General features: G+C 45.8%; 1 protein-coding gene across 2 annotated transcripts in view; it reads right to left on the reverse strand.

The window, feature by feature from the left end:
• The window catches only part of LARS2 (leucyl-tRNA synthetase 2, mitochondrial), a 147,133-nt gene that overhangs the window by 53,835 nt on the left and 72,609 nt on the right, over positions 1–20,689 (reverse strand). For both annotated transcript variants that reach the window (XM_070358886.1, XM_070358885.1), the window contains exons 8-9: positions 4,770–4,877; positions 4,163–4,322 (exon numbers count right to left, since the gene is read on the reverse strand). In XM_070358886.1, the coding sequence (XP_070214987.1) occupies positions 4,163–4,322; positions 4,770–4,877 (268 nt within the window). The remainder of the gene's footprint in view (positions 1–4,162; positions 4,323–4,769; positions 4,878–20,689) is intronic.

Here is a 20,689-nt window from a genome sequence, read left to right on the forward strand (position 1 = left end):
ATGGTTGTACACCTCTGTGGATATACAAAAAACCAATGAACTGTACACTTTAAATAGATGAATTTTTTGGTATGCAAAATATATATCAATAAAGTCATTTATCAGAAAAATATGAAAAAAAGTAGAGTATGGATTAAAGGGTTGGATTTTTTTCATTTTCCCACATAAAAGTCTATTGTGACTGTTTTTCAATTAGAAAAAAAGCTAATATGTGAATTTACACATGAGCAGATGTGTAATGAACGCCCTACAGCAATGTGCCTGCTGTACCCAGTCACGACCTATTTCTCAGAAAGAACCAAAGTTAAGATCCGAAGTTCTTGGTCAGAGTTGGCGTTCTCCACATGTCTCATGAGCCGTGTGCCGGCAACGTGAAGCAGGAAGCCAGGGAGAAACCCCAAGTAACTGAAGCAGTTCATACAGGGGTTAAATCACAGCGAAACGCCGCAGAAAACACAAAGGATTCCTAGCTTAACAGCCAGTAATTACAAAGGAAACATTCTAGGCAAGAAGCTGCCCTCTCTCTCAGGCCCCACTGCAAACTAGGCGGGTCTTTCATGCCCCTTGGAAAAACAGACCAGAGACTTCTGTTTGGTGCAGAGCGGTGCTGCCTGCAGCTAGGTCCCCAGATCTCTGTGGAAACAGGGCCCCGTGGTCAAGTACGCGTGAGGAGAGGCGCCTGACGTTCCCCTGTAGACAGTCACAACGCACGTCAGCACAGAGAAGACACTGACAAGTGGAAGCAAAGAAACCTATTTATTTCTGCTTTATGCCAGGTTACCTGAGCACAGAAGCTTTCCTCCGCACAGCATCTATTAACACCTGCTGAACTGCAAGGATGCTAGCAGGGACAGTTAGGTTTAAGAACAAACTATTACCCACAGGATTCTGTTCCTTGCCCTTTGTTCCACCCTCATGCTGATTCTATGGAGACAGGGCAAAGCAATAGGGAGCCATAAATTATTCGATGTTTTGGGGCCTCTCTCTAATGTGTCAACAACGACAGGGTTCCTAAGCCTCTTATTACAGAGACCTCGTTTACCCTTTTGGCAAAAAATGCATTGTGTAGATCATCGGTGACTCAGAGCTGAAATGCATGGTTCCAAAGCCCCAGGGTTTGCATATTTTAATATCAGGAGTGTAAGAAAAAGACTCCAGGAAAAAACAGAACAGCGTCTAGAACTCGGACAATATTTCCCCCATTGATGCTTTTTATGGTTTCTAGTTCCTATCAAGTCACAGCTTATGTAACACGACTTAAGTCAGAGGTAGTCAACTGAGAAGAGGAGACAATGTCAATGATTACGGAAATACACTCGATTTCAAGATCTGTACGGAGAGGGACGTTACTTTTTGCTCTCTTAAAGGAATCTGTGCCAATTACAGGATGTTGAGCAAAAACAGTACATTTAGTCAAACACATGAGCAACACAGTCAGCCAGGCCAAAAATCAGGGAGATGTCCGAGGAGTCTTCTAAACAAATAACTCTGAGAGCTGTTCTCGCCCCTCCATCCCGATGGCCGCTGTTTCAGGGCCATCACTCACTACTCACCTCTCACCTCACTACTGGGGAAGCCAGCTCTCCTGCCTCCACTCTAACACTCAAGCACCACCCTGTCCATACTCCTCCTCCTCAGAGCCCCTCAGGGCTCCTTCTGTACCCACCAGGCCCCCACACCACCTTGCCTGACAGCCCCATCACCTGCGCTGCTGGGAAAACTCAACTTCCTTCAGTCACAGGATAGATCTGGGATCAGAACCTTGGTCGTCTTGTGCCAACTCAGGAGCCCATATGCAGACACCAACTCAGCAACTGTAGGAACTTGAGTGTGATAATTTAAGCTCAGGCAAGTGATAAATTCTATCACAACTGTGTGCTACCGTGACTTGAAGTGGTCACTGCTTTAATATTTATCCTGAAAAACAGATATTTGAGGGAAAACCAAGGCACCTGTCTGAACGGAGCCAGTTGGCAATGGTAAATGACACTAGTGATAAGATGCTCAGGTTTAAAATGTGACCGTAGAGGCCAGAGGAGGCATAAACCCATATCCATGCAGCAGTTTCAATTCACCTTCGGGAAAACCGCGTTACGCTCGGGCACTGTACTGGCCACAAACGACTGAGGCCACAGGTCAATATCCAGAGACCTGACGTGCAAATTAATCTAGAGACTTTGAATAAATTGGCATCTGCAAAAAGAATATTTCCACTATGAAAATTAGAATCGGAAAATTTAGAGCCAAGAGGAGCATTCCGTTTGGATTTATTTCAGAAATTACTAAAGAGGGGAGAACCAAGCCAAAAGGAAACCAACCAGGCCAAGTCAGATGTGCTAATACCAACGTGACTGTGAAAACTGGCCCATGCCACCACAGCCTCTTAATTTCTTACATGTGAAAATGTTTTGGGTTCATATAGTATCTTTCATGGCAGGAACTATATCTTTTATAACTTATTAGCTAGTTAATCCCCTACTGCTATTACTTCATTTTAATTTATGTCCCCAACTTAAGCATGAAGGGGGAATCGAAGGTCAGATTCACATTTTTTAGTTTTTCAATTTTAGATATTATTCCACTGCCATAGTTCTCAAGAAATCTCAAAATGTTCATGAGAGTATAAATGATGAGTTTTCCCTTTAAACCACTGAAAAGAATCCAATTTTTCTTTTGAATAAATGGAAAATAAAACTGAGAGAGAGCTATACTGGACTTCAGAAGCACACACTGAAATCTTAAAAGAGTCTTTTCTTTATTTCAATATACAACAAAAGAGATGAAACCGAGTGATATGTGTCCTGGGCCAGCGAATTACGTATGCATCTGGGTCTCCTCTGCTGCAGCCTCCCAGAAGGCAAGACTGTGAGTGGCCACCTACCCATCCCCGAGTGCTCAGCACGCAGCCGGCTCTCAGTAAATATTAACTGATCTGAGTGTTACTGTTGTTAACAATTATAAATCTTCAGCAGAGAGAAGCTGGGGCAACACTGTTTATCCTTCCAATCTGATCAGGGAGTCTTTCCTTCTGGCTATTTTATGCATTCCAATTATTTAAAAAAAAAAAACATGAAACTATACTACTATTCAAAAATTTTTATTAATCTAGTAACTTAAACAGACCTGCAATAATTCAGACTGTGTGGTTTGGGTTGAAGTTTATATAGTCTATGAAAAGTGAAGCGGGCTGAGATTTTTACAGAAATATTTACATTTCTCCTGAGACCTACTTCTAATTAACAGGGGAGTTCCTTTCGCCTGCCCAGGATCCATACTCCTTCCTCTGGTAACAGCCTGAGTTTTACAGAGCTATCCCTTCCTCACGGATGACAGTCCTGGGGGGCTATCAAGGAATAAGGTACCTGGCCTTCCTTCGGCCAACATAGAGGCCAGGGGTCCCCAGCTGTACCAATCGGACACGTTTCTCTGCAGGACAAATCTCAAAGCAAGTGCCCCAAGTGCTGATGGCAAAGTGAGAGCAGATTCCCTCAGTCAGTGGTATCAAGACATTATTCATTCTTCCTGCCCCAACTCCCGTGGCTGCCTAGTCCAAGTCTTCTTCCAGACTGGTTCTTCCCCACAGTTTTCCAGTATGTTCCCCCTTTCCTCTGGGTGAGCCAGAGATGGACTCTGTGGCTTGCAGCCCTGGACTTCAGACTAATGCACAGGCACTTCTCATCCTCACTGACCAACACTCGCTGTGCCAATTTGAGGTCAGCTTGGTTCTCATTAAAGACCAGGACCCTGCTGGTCTGCTCGGATCACTCTGTGAATTCTTAAGAGACACTAAAATTAAGTTATTGAAAATGTTTCCTCTGTTTCTCACTGGCTTCCTTCCTGTCCTTGTCAGTATAGTTTTATTTGATGATGAGACTATAAATTAAGCACAAGATTCTATTCTTATCAGAAAAGAGCTTTGAATCTAGATTATATTTAAAGGGAAAGAGTTGAACTTTCAAACAAAAACTTAAGAAGCGGAGAAGCTACTGACTCAAAGTAACTTATTTTCAAGTCTCTTTCTGATCCTCACATTTTAAAATCAACACATAAAGTCAGGCCAAGGAGAGGAACAGATCACAAGGATGACATATGTGAAAGGACCGTGAACTCTGTGAAATGTAAGGCGTAACGCCCCCTTCTTAACCTTAACTTGCCGACTTACCTTGGCCAGGGACGAGGGCCTTCCGAAAGGTTTCCTTCAGAGGGCTGTGCCCGTGCAAGAGCCTGTGGTTGGCAGAGATGGCCACGTGGGAGGCGCCATAAACGGCCTCGGGGGTGGCTGTGTAGGCGCTCAGCTTTTCTCCTGTGACTTGCCCATCAACCTGACAAGAGGCAGAGTCGTTTCAGTTCTCAGTCCGCACTCTGGGCTGCCATGCTCCCCAGCCCACATCCCCTGTTCCCACCCCTCCTCAGTCCCAGGCACCGGCAGGCATGTGGGGGCCTGAGATGGTCTCAGGCAGGGGCAGACAGGCGGAGAGAGAAGAGGGCCGCAGTTCCTCTTTCAGGAGGCTTCCCCAGGGCCTACCCCCAGGCCTACTTGGGGGTCCCCATCAAAGGATGTCAGAGCATGCCCAGAAAGAGGCTTTCCCCAGTTCCTGGCTCCTCTGTCCACGAATCAATAACTGTCAATGTTATTTGTCCTGGGAAAGGCGCTATACTTTCCTCCAGGATTTATGTGAATACAGGCACCCACTTTTCTAAAAAGAGGCCTAAAGAGGCAGAAGGGGGGTTGTGAGCATTAACTGCTGCAGATGCTCCTGCTCAATCACCTTTAACATGAAGTCCAGATGGCAGCCCACACAGTCGCCAATCCAGTGGGCCTGCATGCCTTTAATCCCATACCATTCTGGAAGGCCTGCCAGCGCGTCCTGCATGGCCTGTAGGAATGAAAGGAGAATGCAAAAGTAGAAACTACAGACTGCTTAAGACAAAGCAAGTGACTGGTGGGAGAACTGGGGTCACTGAGGCTCAGGAATTCACCCTTTTCTCCTTTACTGGCCAATCAGAGAAGCCCAGCAAAGGTTATACAGATGGGCCCATCGTGACTCAACTTCACGAAATGGGCTTCACCCACTTCTCTATTCTCAGTGAGCCAAGGTTTCAGAGAAAGAAGAACGTTAACAAGAAGAGGATGAGATGGTCGGATGGCATCACCAACTCAATGGACATCAAACTGAGCAAACTCTGGGAGATAGTAAAGGACAGGGAAGCCTGGCGCATTGCAGTCCATGGGGCAGCAAAGAGTCAAACACCACTTAACAACTGAACAACGACATGCTTATCTTTGACGGATGTGGTTGGGGCATTCTCCTCCCCAGTCTAGAACCTAAACAAAAGCAGCACATGTTTATGAATTTTTAAACTCTAAGATAAGCCATGGCTGTTCTATAGCTCAGCTATAGAATATATAGACCATTATAAATCTATTGTAAAAATAAAAATTAGCATAACAGACATCATCATACTGATTTGTGTAACATTTGCTATTAGAGGCGCACATTTTATTTTCATTGATATTTGTCTAATTTTAATCCACGTGTGTGTGCACGCGTGCTAAGTCACTCAGTCGTATCTGATTCTTTGCAACCTCATGAAATGTAGTGTGCCAGGCTCCTCTGTCCACGGGGATTCTCCAGGCAAGAATACTAGAGCGGGTTGCCATGCCTTCATCCCAGGGATCTTCCCAATCCAGGGATGGAACCTGCATCTCTTGCATTGGCAGGCAGGGGTCTTTGCCACTCGCGCCACCTACAGGAAAAGGTGAGCCAGGACTAAAACGCAGACTGGTTGTTCAGTCTCTAAGTCTTGTCGGATTCTTTGCCACCTCATGCAGCACGCCATGCTTCCCTGTCCTTCATTATCTCCCAAAATTTGCTCAAACTCATGTCCATTGAGTTGATGATGTCATCCAACCATCTCATCCTCTGTCATCCCCTTCTCCTCCTGCCTTCAATCTTTCCCAGCATCTGGGTCTTTTCCAGTGAGTCAGCTCTTCCCATCAGGTGGCCAAAATACTGGAGCTTCAGCTTCAGCATCGGTCCTTCCAAAGAACATTCAGTTGCTTTCCTTTAGGATGGACTGGTTGGATCTCCTTGCTGTCCAAGGGACTCTCAAGACTCTTCTTCATCACCACAGTTTGAAAGCAATTCTTCAGTGTTCAGCTTTCTTCATGGTCCAACTCTCCCATCTGTACATGACTACTGGAAAAGCCATAGCTTTGACTAGATGGACCTTTGTGAGCAAAGTGATGTCTCTGCTTTTTAGTATGCTGTCTAGGTTTGTCACAGCTTTTCTTCCAAGGAGCAAATGTCTTTTAATTTCATGGCTGCAGTCCCCATCTGCAGTGATTTTGGAGCCCAAGAAAATAAAGTCATTGCTTCCATTTTTTCCCCATTTATTTGCCATCACGTGATGGGACCAGATGCCATGATCTTCACTTTTTGAATGTTGAGTTTTAAGCCAGCTTTTTCACTCTCCTCTTTCACCTTCATCAAGAGGGTCTTTAGTTCCTCTTCACTTTCTGCCATTAGGATGGTGTCATATGCGTATCTGAGGTTATTGATATTTCTCTGGTAATCTTGATTCCATCTTGTGGTTAATCCAACCTGGCATTTTGGATGATGTATTCTACATACAAGTTAAATAAGCAAGATGACAATACACAGCCTTGACGTACTCCTTTCCCAATTTGGAACCAGTCCATTGTTTCATGTCCAGTTCTAACTGTTGCTTCTTAACCTGCATATAGGTTTCTCAGGAGGCAGGTAAGGCAGTCTGATATTCCCATCTCTTGAAAAATTTCCCAGTTTGTTGTGATCCTCCCAGACTTACTAACTGCATTCTTTCACCTATAGTGAAGAGACTCTTACTCAATCATGTGATAAACAACACAGAGCATTTTCTGTATTTGTCATTTATCTATCCATCCATTCTCATTTATTTGGGAGAGTCTGCAAGCTTCAGGATTTGGAAATTTATTTTGAGGCATAAACTGTGGATTATGGACACCTACAGGCTGATGAGAGATGTGTTCATTCATTAGTTTATCCCCCAGAATGTATTAATTCTTCACCCCTAAGCATCAGGACCTCATCCAGACATTGGAGGCTTCAGTTCAGTTCAGTTCAGTCGCTCAGTCATGTCCGACTCTTTGTGACCCCATGGACCACAGCATGCCAGGCCTCCCTGTCCATCACCAACTGCCAGAGTTTGGGCATACACAAAAGCAGGATTGCCAGAGTCCCTAACATCAATTTTATTTTCTATTGTTTCTTCAATGAGAAATTTTAATACCTTTTTGACAATGAACTGTATGTAGAAATATGATTTTCTTCTCTATTGTTGAGTACTCATAAAATGCAAGTAAACTTCATGCTTAGCCAGAGGCTAGTATATGTTAACAGAATGAATGGCAGGTGGTAATAACTAGGATTTGTGAGAAGATTCTGGGTAATATTTTGTAGCAAAACACACAATAACCTGTATTTTATCATCTCAATCTTCTGGACTCGGTCAAAGAGTACCCCTAGCTTGCCACAAGTAGAGAAAGCCTGTGTGCAGCAACAAAGACCCACCATGGTCAACAAGTAGAATAATAAATCATTTTTAAAAAATCACCCATAGTGATGGCTGTAAGGCAGTATAAGATCATGACTCATTGAAGAAATGTTAAATTATATTCATATATAGTTTATATGTATTGAGTTGCATACAAATTCCTTAGAAACTACCACATACATGAAGGTGCATATGAACACATTAAGCTAAGGAGAACACTTACTGATTAAAAGAGCCTATTCCTACATTCTTTCAGATAAACTATAGTTTCTCCATATTTTCCCTTCCTGACTGACATAAGTGGAACATGAATTTGCAGAGCTACATATGCCTGTAACAGTTTAAGAAAGCTACCAAACAAATATTAGAAACACACAGTTTCTGTTACTGACACCACAGACTTGAAAAAACTGAACAACTAATTTTTGCATAACCCAGAGGTTAATGGGATTTCTGGGATTTGATCTTCGATATATCATTCTAAAGATGCATGAGGGATAAAAATGAGTCAGTTGGTAAGTACTGCAATGTAAACTTCATCTAAAATAAGGCTTTCCTAGAAATTCTTTCAAAAGAAATCAGCTGCCATGGAAAGGAGAAGATGATACGAGGTATCTCAATTACGAGTGAATCATGTACCAAAGATCCCACGTTCCCATCCAGTTCAACTACAACGCGGCCACTGAGCTCCTTTATAGAAGACGTTGTATTTGGTGGGTAAGAAGGGCCAGGCGGGACTTTCCTGGTGGTCCAGTGGTTAAGATTCGTGCTCCCAATACAGCCGGCCCCGGTTCGATCCTGGATGGGGAATTGCTAAGATCCAGTATCCCACATGCTGCACAGTGCAGCCAAAAAGCAAAAATGAAAAAGGTGCCAGGGAGTCCGGGGGCACAGGGACGTGTGGAAATGTGCCAGGATCAGTATCCAGTCGGCAAAACCCAGGAAACTGTGGGCCAAACAGCCCAGTCCTTCAACCGATAAACTGTAAGGAAGAGAAAGGGATAAAGAGGGAAACCTACAGATTAAAACACTTAGCAGACATCATCAAATTTAAAAGACGAGGGTAGGAATAAACTGTATTATCCAGGGAGGCACATCTAGGTGATAAACTATAGAGAAAGGTACTGCTACTGCTGCTGCTAAGTCGCTTCAGTCGTGTCCGACTCTTGTGCGACCCCATGGACAGCAGCCCACCAGGCTCCCCATCCCTGGGATTCTCCAGGCAAGAACATTGGAGTGGCTTGCCATTTCCTTCTCCAATGCATGAAAGTGAAAAGTGAAAGTGAAGCCCCTCAGTTGTATCCGACTCTTAGCTACCCCATGGACTGCAGCCTACCAGGCTCCTCCATCCATGGGATTTTCCATGCAAGAGTACTGGAGTGGGGTGCCACTGCCTTCTCCGACAGAAAGGCAAGGATGTGACTATTCTTAAAGTCAGGATAGTGGTGACTATGGGGGCTCGGGGGGCAGTTACATTGAGATGAGGCATGTAGAGGACTTGTAGAGTGCTGGCGAGATCCACTATCTTGACCTACAAGGGCAGCTGCTTTAAAATAATTCAATAAACTACATATTTGTTTTATATGGTTATCTGTGTTTCATTTTATAATAAAAATGTAAAAGTAAAACGACGACTTTCTACTAAGTTTGCATCACACAGGTCACAACTCTTCTCTCACGCTGCGCCCAGAGAGCATGGCCCAGGGAGACGCCGGCCTGTGCGCTCAGCAACGCAAGGACAAACGCTGGTTTTTCTTTAAACCCCACGAGTCCTGGCCTGGAGCCTGGGACCGTGAACTCGAACTGGGCAAATGCTCATTAAATTCCCATTTAACTCCCTCCCCTCCAGGGGGAGACTCAGAGAGCAAGACTGTGTTCTAGAACCAGATCCCCAGGCCTCTAGCGAGGGAAGCAGTAACCTTAGTACATCGATTCCTATGCAGCAGGCACTCTGACGTATGGGACCTCATTTAAATCTTCACCACGGTCAAGGAGCGTTATCAAGGAGTATTATCTCCACCTCACAGATGAGAAAACAAGCCTGAGGAATTTCCTCTAAGTCAGTCCACAAGTACAGGGCGGAACTGTGAAAGAGCACGAGCAGCAAGGTGCAGCTGACTCCTAAGTCCACACGCATCCCTGCAGCTCACTCTGCAGTGACTCCTCTCTAGCAGAGCTCCTTAAATCCAGCTTTCCCGCGTCTGTATTTCAGATAGTTTCAACTTATCATTCTCTAAGGTAAAAGAGGCACTTCTTAAAGACCTGCCTGCTTCTATTATCCTATTCATATTTGTATCTTTTTCCTGGAAAGAAAACTCTGGTTGCAGAGTCATAGGGCTGGGGTTGTGATCAAAACTCCCTTTCTTAAGATGAGGACCCAGAGGCTCCCAGAGGTCTAACAATCTGCACAACATCACTGAGCTCCCTTGAGTGAGACCAAAAACTCATTCCTTAAGCCTCATTTAACTACGATTCACCTTCCTCAGAAACTTGCTCCCCAACTGCACAATGAACTTTTATTGTTTAAGCCATCCAGCATCTGAAGTCTCTCCTTTCTGGGGAGGGTAGGGAGGGGAATTACAAGATGGGTGAGCGGCAGGGCCCCATCACCAACTATGAAAGCTAGAAAGGGGGTGTTCTTCCCGCCCTATTCTTCTCCCCTGTTGCAGTTAAACAGTGTAACCCATCATGGGCTCAGCACAGTCAGAACACTGAGGGGGGCCCAGAGGCACAGGGCCAACTGGTTTAAATGCCACAGCAGAACTGAGAGGCGGCGCAGACTCAGAAAGACCATTCCCGGGACAAGATCTCCGCTGTGCTCTTGTTCTCCCTGACTCTTGCCCAGGCCTGGGTCTCCAGCTTCCCATCCAGCTATGAGGAACCTGATCGTCTTCTGATCAATTCTCTTTTGGCTTAAGTTAACCAGAGTAACTTCAGGTTGCTTCAATCAAGGTTCCTATCTGATAATGGACTTTAAAAGTTTCAACCTCTTTTTTAAAAGAAATAATTATTTATTTGAATGTGCTGGGTCTCAGTTGTGGCACATGGCATCTTCAAGTCTTCCTTGCAGTATGCGGGATTTTACTAGTGGCAAGTGGGATTTAGTTCTCTGACCAGGGATCGAACCTGGGACCCCTGCACTGGAAGCATGGAGCCTTAGCCACTGGACCGCTAGAGAAGTCCCTCACGGTCTTGATGTATGCTAGCTAAAACTGTACTGTCTTGATATCACTGTAGCAAAAGTGTTAAAATCTTAAATATATTAATTATATATTAATATTAGAATAATAAGACATAATGTTTACAAACTATTAAGAAGCCTTCTGATACAATTGTATATTTTAGAAAACCTTACAATTTATGCAGCATTTAAGGGATCTTAAATGTCAGCAAGCACGTAACTAGGACTTTACGAACTCCGAATGACCCACGGCTTTTCCTTTCCAAGGATCACTGAGATTCTATTTAACTTCCAAGCAAACCTACATGTGGTCTCATGGGATCTGATGTGCTTCCATCAGATAAAACCCATGTGACATGATCTGACGGTTGGCTCCATCTCCCACCCCATCCTTTCCTGCCACAGACAATTCGGAGCTCACAGGGTCCATTTCTGACACCCTTCCTGCCCCGTCCCTTTCCCTCCAGTACTGAGCCTCAGTTTATAAACTTTCTCATGGTGTTTTTCTTCCAGATTGAACTGTCAAGGCTAGAACATACCCTTTGGAAGTGCTTTTGCTTAAAATATTCACAGTTTGATGAGGACAAAAGATTCAAATAGAATGAAATGTGAATGTTTTGATATGCTAATTGTGGCAGAGAAAAATGTACGCCTGCTTAAATCCTTACCAAATCTATGAATATTTTTAAAAATCAAAAGAAATGAAGAAAAAGAAAAGAAAAGAAACCACCCTCTGGAGAACAACTGAGCAAGCCCTTTTTAGTCTCCGCTGTAAAATAAACTCATTATTTAAGACTGATTTTTTGAGGAACAGGCCTCCAGAAAGCACCTGCCCAACAAGCAGGTGCCTTCAACAAGCCCCCCTCAGCTCAGGCCAGGGCCCCATCAAATCTCCACCACAACAGGAACAGCCTGCTGAGCATTTGCGGTTCTTCAATGCACAGAACTGGTTTTACCTGTTTGGCGTGTTGTTGAGAGCATATCCTTTCTGTGGTGTTTTGCAATTATAGTGACAGGGGACAGGGTTCATCTCAAGTCATTCTATTTGCCAATGGGCCGTGCCTCCCCTCCCCACCCTGGCCAACCTAAATTCCCCTGGGGGCTCAGATGGTAAAGAATCTGCCTGCAAGGCAGGGGACCTGGGTTTGATCCCTGGGTTGGGAAAATCCCCTGGAGAAGGAAGCGGCAACCCACTCCAGTATTCTTGCCTGGAGAATTCCATGGACAGAGGAGGCCTTCAAAGAGTTGGACATGACTGAGAGACTAACACATTTTTTTTTTAAACTGGTTCATAGAATCCAAAAACTTGGGAAAACAGCAGGCTTTGAGACTCTTTACTAAAGTGCTATGAAATCCTTTTCCATATAAAATCTGAGGGACCCCAATATCTAAGAGTTGAAGGCTGAGCCATTAGGAGGTTCTCTGCTATCTCCTCTTTCCCCTCTCCATCCACTTGCCAGGCTTGGGCACGACTTGGAAACCATTCATTTATTCATCTCCTTTCATTTAATTAATGAAAAAGTGGCTCACTTGACCAAGTCAACAGCAGATCCCCGAATAATGAATGATCCAAATCTGACTGTTCTGGGACCATCACACTCAAGTTTTCAGGCAACTGCCTGTAAATTAAAGAAAAAAAGACCGCTTCTTCCACATGCAAAACCTAGACATGAACAAGGTGAATGGGCTCCTCACTTAATTTTCACAAATAATTATCGTATTTAATACTCGGTTGAAGCCCAATTGTAAAGTTTCTCTGTGGTTATTATTTAGCATATATATAGAAGTACTTCTATGTACGCTATATGTAGGAGTATGGTTTACAAGGGGCTTCATAATCATTTAACGAGGATAAGTGAAAAGACAGCCACAACTGCTTCACAACACGTGAATGGAGATGCTTTCAGAAGCTGAAAAAGCACTCTACAGTGTGAGCCCATGTTTAGGAGCATGGACCACCAGGAGACGCACTGAAGTACATACCCAACCGAAAAGGCTTTAGTCACAAGAAAGCAGAATCAGGGGTAAGAAAGAGGAAGATTGAAACTACAATGCTGGGGATGAGAAGAGGTTTAGATTTAGCATGGCTAATCTGATTTTTCCTTCAAAGAAGCAGAAATAATGCCAGGAGTAAATCCATACTTCCCAAGAGAAGACAGGATGTGAGCCAAAGCATGAAGAACAAAGTACATCAAAGCCATAAACAAGAATTCTAGAAGACATGGTTTAAACACATGACACATTTTAAAGACCTTGTTAAAAAAAAAAAAGGCTGGCTTCCCTGGTGGCTCAGCTGTAAAGAATCTGCCTGCCAATGCAGCAGAAGGATGTTCGATCCCTGAGTCGGGAAGACCCCCTGGAGGAGGAAATGGCAACCCACTCCAGTATTCTTGCTTGGAAAATCCCAAGGACAGAGAAGCATGGGGGGCTATAGTGCGTGGGATTGCAAAGAGCTGGACAGGATTTAGTGACTACACAACAACAACAAAAAGTTGAGGAAAACTGAGCAATACAGACCTTTTAAAATAAGTGGGTTTATTAGCCAGTAAGGGGAAAGTTAAGAAATCAGAACTATGAGCGCTAGATACAGATTTGAAGTGGGATTTAATGATATTTAATTAAAATGGACATTTTAAAAAAGCTTAACACTCAGCCTTCTTCTGAATCAGTATGATCTGATTAGCAATGATTTTTGAATTATAATTTGTCTATTTTTTTCTAAAACTTATTATTGTTACCAACATTTCTTTAGTCTTTTTGTCTTTGGAATCATTTCAGTGCAGTTACTTGAAAGATACAGTATATATTTGAGTTGTAATAAAGAAAAGTCAATTCTGAAGCCAGTAAGATGTTTAAAAAATCTAGACGTTTCCCCTGGAACATTCTAGAGGAGTAAACTCTTTCACTTTCAAGTCTCGCACTTCTGCTTTGGCTCTGGCATGAAGTCATGCAGGAAGTTGATACATTAAAAAGCTCTGGCATGACATTTATCTTGTTTACCTCCCTCTGATGGTCCTCCTTCAACCTTTCTTCTGAAGTGCAATATGCATTTCTAGCAAAATCCATTTGCTACAGCATCCCAGTGAAAAACATTCCCTTCCAAATACAGTTGTGCTATCCAAGGGTCTCAGTTCCAGTGAAGGTACTGTTAACCCAGAAAGGAAACCATCAGGCCTAAGCAAAGTATGTGAAGGTGAACGTGTTTGTTGCTCAGTCGTGTCCGACCTGAACTGTAGCCCCTACAGGCTCCTCTGTCTATGGGATTCTCCAGGCAAGAATATTGGAGTGGGTTGCCATTCCCTTCTCCAGGGGATCTTCCCAACCCAGGGATCGAATCAAGGTCTCCTGCACTTGTAGGCAGATTCATTACCACTGAGCTACCAGAGAAGGCACCCTGAAAATGATGTATGACTTGTCGACAAGATGTGGCTCATGGGACAGCAGGGGCAAGAGGGAAAGGCATCAAGCAGCCCATGCTTACAGTGTGTATCCCAGCCATGCGAAAAGGAGGAAGAGACACAGTCTCCCAGCAGCTAGAAAGAAAGAAGTGCTCCCTGGGTATCATCGCCAGGTATCATCACTGTGTGCCCGCTCAGTGGGAAAGGATGTGATGAAGGAAACCAGGAAGCTGTGGTGTGGCCAGACTGACCAATCTCCTCTTATTCACGTATCCGCTCAGGCAATGCATCAGCCTTGGTTTATGTTTCTGTTCTCCTCTGACTCAAGTAACCCACTTTTTTGCTATTTGCTAACCAATAGCAAAACGATTTAAATCTACTGACTTCTAAGAGATGGTGACTACAGGTTCTGAAATGTCATCACTATGCTCCTCACAGTGCAGATGATGGAGAACAAACTCTTTCAAGGACAAAGCCACCTGTCTCATGACAGAGCTTCTGATTCCCAGAGACTGCTCACATCACTTCACTACCCCTGGCTCCACAGGATAAAAGAGAGTCTGGGCTTCCTAGGTTGGCTCAGTGGTAAAGAATCCTCCTGCTAATGCAGGAGACTCAAGAGACACGGGTTTGATCTCTGGGTCGGGAAGATCCTCTGGAAGAGGAAATGGTAACCCACTCCAGTAGTCTTGCCTAGAAAATTCCATAGACAGAGGAGCCGGGCAGGCTACAGTCTGGGGTGTGGTCAGAAAGAGTCAGACACCACTGAGCAACTAAGTACACACACAACTGTACCCCTCAGGAGGAGGAAGAAATTAAATCACTATCCTGCAAACAGAATATGGGACTCAGCCCAACCTGTGGCATGAGGCTACCTTTGCCTGAAAAGGTGGTTTTGTTCCAGGAAAGGGGAGTCTTGGGAGCAAGGCTTAAAAGCTTTTATTGGTCTGATCAAGACAAACAAAATGGGGACAGATGTCTCCGGGGACATCCTGCAAGTCTGCCTGTTAACTTAAAACTTGCAGGAACATAAAACTATCCTTTTCCAAGACACTCAGGTCTAGAGATTTGGTGTAGATCAATGCTGACCTAACCCTGCTATCAGGCTGCTTTGCATTTTTACAATTTTCAAAATAACAATAAGCATTATGGGGAGTTTAGAAAAGACAGAAAAGGATGGAAAAGGATAACCATTACCCCAAATCAACTTCAGCATCCAGGGAGATCACTCTTAATCTTTGCTCTACATCCTTCCATCCTAATTAATCCCATCTTCTACTGACTCTGAGATGCATGTTTTCCCCACAAATCCTGAAATCTGGGCAGGCCTTACAATCAATGGTGTCTTTGATCCACAGCATTTTTTATTCTAGTTGGAGCATAAACTTTAAAATCAATCGTGTGTTAGAACTGATAAAATGCAGTATGAGTGTGTGTAGTTGTGCATATTTTTTTTTCTAATTTTATTTTTAAACTTTACAAAATTGTATTAGTTTTGCCAAATATCAAAATGAATCCGCCACAGGTATACATGTGTTCCCCATCCTGAACCCTCCTCCCTCCTCCCTCCCCATACCATCCCTCTGGGTCGTCCCAGTGCACCAGCCCCAAGCATCCAGTATCGTGCATCGAACCTGGACTGGTAACTCGTTCCACACATGATATTATACATGTTTCAATGCCATTCTCCCAAATCTTCCCACCCTCTCCCTCTCCAACAGAGTCCATAAGACTGTTCTATACATCAGTGTCTCTTTTGCTGTCTCGTACACAGGGTTATTGTTACCATCTTTCTAAATTCCATATATATGCGTTAGTATACTGTATTGGTGTTTTTCTTTCTGGCTTACTTCACTCTGTTGTGCATATGTTTTTACATAATTAAAATTATGCTGTTTATACACTGTTTTTAAACGAGAGTTTTTGCATCGTACCAGTGTTCACAACTTATTATAGCTCTGCCGCTGCTGCTGCTAAGTCACTTCAGTCTGTGTGACCCCAAAGACGGCAGCCCACCAGGCTCCTCTGCCCCTGGGATTCTCCAGGCAAGAACACTGGAGTGGGTTGCCATTTCCTCCTCCAATGCATGCACACAAGCTAAGTCACTTCAGTCGTGTCCTACTCTGTGCAACCCTATGGACAGCAGCCCACCAGGCTCCTCTGTCCCTGGGATTCTCTAGGCAAGAATACTGGAGTGGGTTGCCATTTCCTTCTCTCTGTTATAGCTCTAGAAAGGATTAAATCTATTTTGAATAAATCTGACACTCAGAGTCAGTCACCTTGGAATAGTAAGCAAATATAAAGAGAAATGGAAAGATACTGTGGAAAATGGCCCCTTTCTATAAGAAAATGCTTACTTTGAAAAACAGAACAGAATAATGTAATATGGATATGTAGGTATTTCCTAATGACTGTCACTTCCTTCATAGCAGGGGAAGCCACTGGTCCGGTCTCACTGTTCTCCAGGCGGCTGGGTTCAGAAAGCCCTGGGGTAAGGAAAGGGTGTTGGAGTAGAGAATGACATAGAACACGACACTGCTCAGTTCTGAGGCCAACAAACCAATTCCATCAGGAACAGACCAGCAAACCACGACCCACTGCACTCTCTGTTATCTGGCCATCTGTGCCCTCTCTTGGACCTCCTGCAACATTCCTTAACTCGCCTTCCTTCCCACAACACCCGCCCTCTGACTGCCCTCTGCCTCTGGTTGTTGGAGATGCCTGGTTGCTCTGGAATTAGTGCTCAAGAGCAGGCAGACCAAGCACAGGCCCAGGGCCAGGGACACTCGAACTGGGTCCTGGCTTTCCTGGGCTTGGGGGCCCCAGGTATCAAATGAGAAGTGGGCTCAGGTGGTAATTTTCCGGGACTCCTCAGTCTGGCCAGCAGCACCCCTGGGGAGCAGGAGGAGGGCAGGATGTGAGCTGCTTAAAATGAAGCAACACCCTATCCCTTTGTGTTTAGACAGCATATTGATTTTCTAATTTCCAGCAGCAGTAAAGGCAGGCATGAGGGGGTTTTTGCCGGCTTTTATGTTTTTCAGGTCAGGGCCGGGATTAGAAAGCCTGGGAGACTAGGCCTAACGTGGAGAAGCCTGTATAATGTTCTCTTGGCTTTCTTCCAGTGCTAAATTCCAATGACTCCCTAAACTAAAAGGGTTCACTGGGACACCCACTAGCCCTCCAGGGATGGCCCCCAACGAGGTGCTACTCGATCTCTTTCCTCTTCCAATGGAGTCCAGGCTAGCACCTCGAGAATGAAGGACACCTTTACCTTCCAAAAGGACCGGCCAGGGTGTTCAGAAAGGCTACTAGGGAAGTTTAAGAGCAAGATGTAATGTTTACTTTGTCTTCATTTTTTTTTATAATCAAATTTATAATTTATTTCATTGTCAGTATACAATAAGAAATACACTATTAAGGTATCTGTCCCATTTTCCCCTAGTGATCATTCCTAGACAAACCTAGACAGCATATTAAAAAGCAGAGACATTACTTTGCCAACAAAGGTCTGTCTAGTCAAAGCTATGGTTTTTCTAGTAGTCATGTATGGATGTGAGAGTTGGACCATGAAGAAGGCTGAGCACCGAAGAATTGATGTTTTTGAATTGTGGTGTTGGAGAAGACTCTTGAGAATCCCTTGGACTGCATGGAAATCAAACCAATCAATCCTAAAGGAAATCAACCCTGAATATTCACTGGAAGGACTGATGCTGAAGCTGAAGCTCTAATACTTGGCCACCTGATTCGAAGAGCCGACTCATTAAAAAAGACCCTGATGCTGGGAAAGACTGAAGACAGGAGGAGAAGAGGGTGACAGAGGAGGAGATAGTCGGATGGCATCACCGACTCAATGGACATGAGTTTGAGCAAGCTCTGGGAGGTGGTGATGAACAGGGAAGCCTGGCATGCTGCAGTCCATGGGGGCTGCAAAGAGTTGGACGTGACTGAGCTGCTGAACAACAACAAATCATTTCTCCTATCTCCGAAACACAAATAATAAAGGAAACCTTCCTGCTTGCAGAGCATGTATGCCAAGCTGGAGACTGTGCGTTTCCTTTCTTCAGAAGTTCTTGTTCATTCTCGTACAGGAGTGGGTGTGCAGGCGGGCTGTCTTCAGTGGATAGGAGGCACACGGTGCAGGCAAGAACTCAGGGATAGGAAATGAGGTGGCCCTGGAGCTGATCTCATGGTGGGACATTCCCGAGGCAGCAGGTAGGCACTACGTCTAAGGGAGAGGAAATCTACCTATTCTGTCATGAAATACAGCAGTTTCTGAATCCAGAGCGTGGATTCTGAACCCAGCCCTGCACCAACTCTGATGAGCTCTTCCAGGCAGAAGTGATCCCTAAGGCCTGCTAAGAGTCGGCCAGAGGCCTCCCAGCACGTCTGCCGTCACCCCCAGCTGGTATTGAGGAGCCTGGTCCCTTGGCTAGGGCTGTGGGTGGGGAGGGGTGGTGACAAGTCTCCTGACTCGCCCCCGGCAGCCTCCTGCTCACCGGCAAAGTGCTGGGGCACGGCCAGTCTCACATCACTCTCTTTCCTTTTGCCTCTGTCCCCTCTTCCACCTGTCTGCTCCCATCCCCACCCTAGAAGGACTTCCCCGTACCCCCTGGCACCAGCGAATGATCACCCTGAGGAGGGCTGACGGGCTAGGATGGAAGGTGAAGAACAGAGTTCGGCTCATGGTGTAGGAGAGAAAAGATCCCGGAGAGGAGGTGAAACGGAGAACAGAAGGAAGTATGAGATATTACGTAAGAAGGAGCAGAATTTAACAATTAATTAGCTTTGTGAGACAGGGAGTCAAAACCAGATCCTGGGATGGGAGCAGAGTCTGCTGTTCCCAAAACAAGTGACAGCCGGGGCCTGGGGGGACACTCCGACAGGAAGCCAGCTCCAAGGCTGCTCTAAGCGCCGACGCAGCGGGGTCCGGGCTCAGCAGCCCCTACTGCGCAGGCGCTGATCAACTGTTTCTTTCTAGCGGGGAGGAAAGAGGCCAACTCAGCCCGGATTGGCCACAGCGGAGCACACGCGGGTGATTGCGGTAACAGCTTTCAAGCCACCGGGCTTAACCCTGCCCCTCACAGTACATAAACCTCAGCATTAGGATCGTTAACTCTGGCCCCGGCCTGTGTCCTCACGGCTTTTTATCACAACAGCCCTGCAGAGAAGCCGACAGCTTGTGAAATGGTTCTCACTTGCTCGTCTGGCTGCTCAGAAACTTTCCCTCCTCAGCCAACATCTCCTCGGTGCACAGGCCCACCATGTGAAGGCCCAGGTTGCACACACAGGAGGAGACATCGGGGCCAAGGATCTTTCTGGGCAGCAGGGTGGGGCGGAGGGGCCAACCCCCACTGACCAATCCCTCTGCAAAGTCTCGTGACAGCGCGTGAGGACTTGCGCGCTGTTCGGAGAAGGCATTTCCGGGCACCACCTGTGACCCGAGTCTCTGTTCTAGGGCTGGAAGAGGACCTGAGGGCAGGAGCAGAGAGCCAGGCAACAGCCCACTTTCCAGGAGACGGCCAAATGCTTTCACGGGGAACTCCAGGCCTTGGGATCAGAACAAGGGTACCCCAGGGTCCCTAATCCAGAGCTCAGGGGACTCTTAAGGAGCCAGGGACACCAGGGGCCTAGACCCGCATACCCATGTACCAGTGCTCCTCGGGGGCAGCCTTTCTCTCCAGCCTCCTCCTCCACACCCCCAAGAGAGCTCCTGTCATAGCCTTGCTCCCCTCCCTCCCCTGCACACCACTCCAACCCTGAATTTCCCGCTTTGCAGGGGCCGACAAGACCAGGGAGCTCTGGGTGTCTCTACTTTACCCCCAAGTGCAGTGTGAAGCCAAGATGAGAGGCACAAAGCGGGCGGGGAAAGGGCTGGCTTATTACTGCCCACCCTCTCTTATCTCCTAAGGGTTCGGTGTTGCCCGTCTCCTTCTTGCCAGCAGGAGCTCTACTTGGAAAGACTTGTGAACTTTCCTGCACGTCTGGATGGCAACGAAACACTCCCTTACAGACATGCTGCACGTCACAGCTTTCACACCATCTGGCGGTACCTCCTCTGACCACCGGGCAGAGGGGGCTCCTCAGCTCCCCTGTGCTCTCCTGCAGTGTGACGGCGATCCCAAGGGCTGTGGCCTCTCATGTCTGCGGTCTCCTGTGCTAGTCCCTGAGCTCCCAAAGAGCAGTGTGTGCTGAGCCGCTCAGTGGTCCCTGATGCTTTGTGACCCCATGGACTGCCGCCTGCCAGGCTCCTCCGACAGTGGGATTTTTCAGGCAAGAATAACGGAGTGGGTTGTCTTGCCTTCTCCGGGGGATCTTCCCGACCCTGGGATTGAACCTGCGTCTCCTACACTGGCAAGCAGATTCTTTACCACAGAGCCACCTGGGAAGCCCAAGGAGCAGGGACCTCAGCTTTTCTCACCTGTATTTTTAGCACCTAGGCAAGGCACTCAGTAACATCTGGGAGAGAAAGAATGAATTCAGATTACCTGAGAAGTGGTACAGACTGCTGGTGAAGAAGATAAGCACCTGGACTGGAATCCCAGTGCTGTTACTT

The sequence above is a fragment of the Bos mutus genome, chromosome 22, assembly GCF_027580195.1.
Source record: "Bos mutus isolate GX-2022 chromosome 22, NWIPB_WYAK_1.1, whole genome shotgun sequence".
Lineage (NCBI taxonomy): Eukaryota > Metazoa > Chordata > Mammalia > Artiodactyla > Bovidae > Bos > Bos mutus.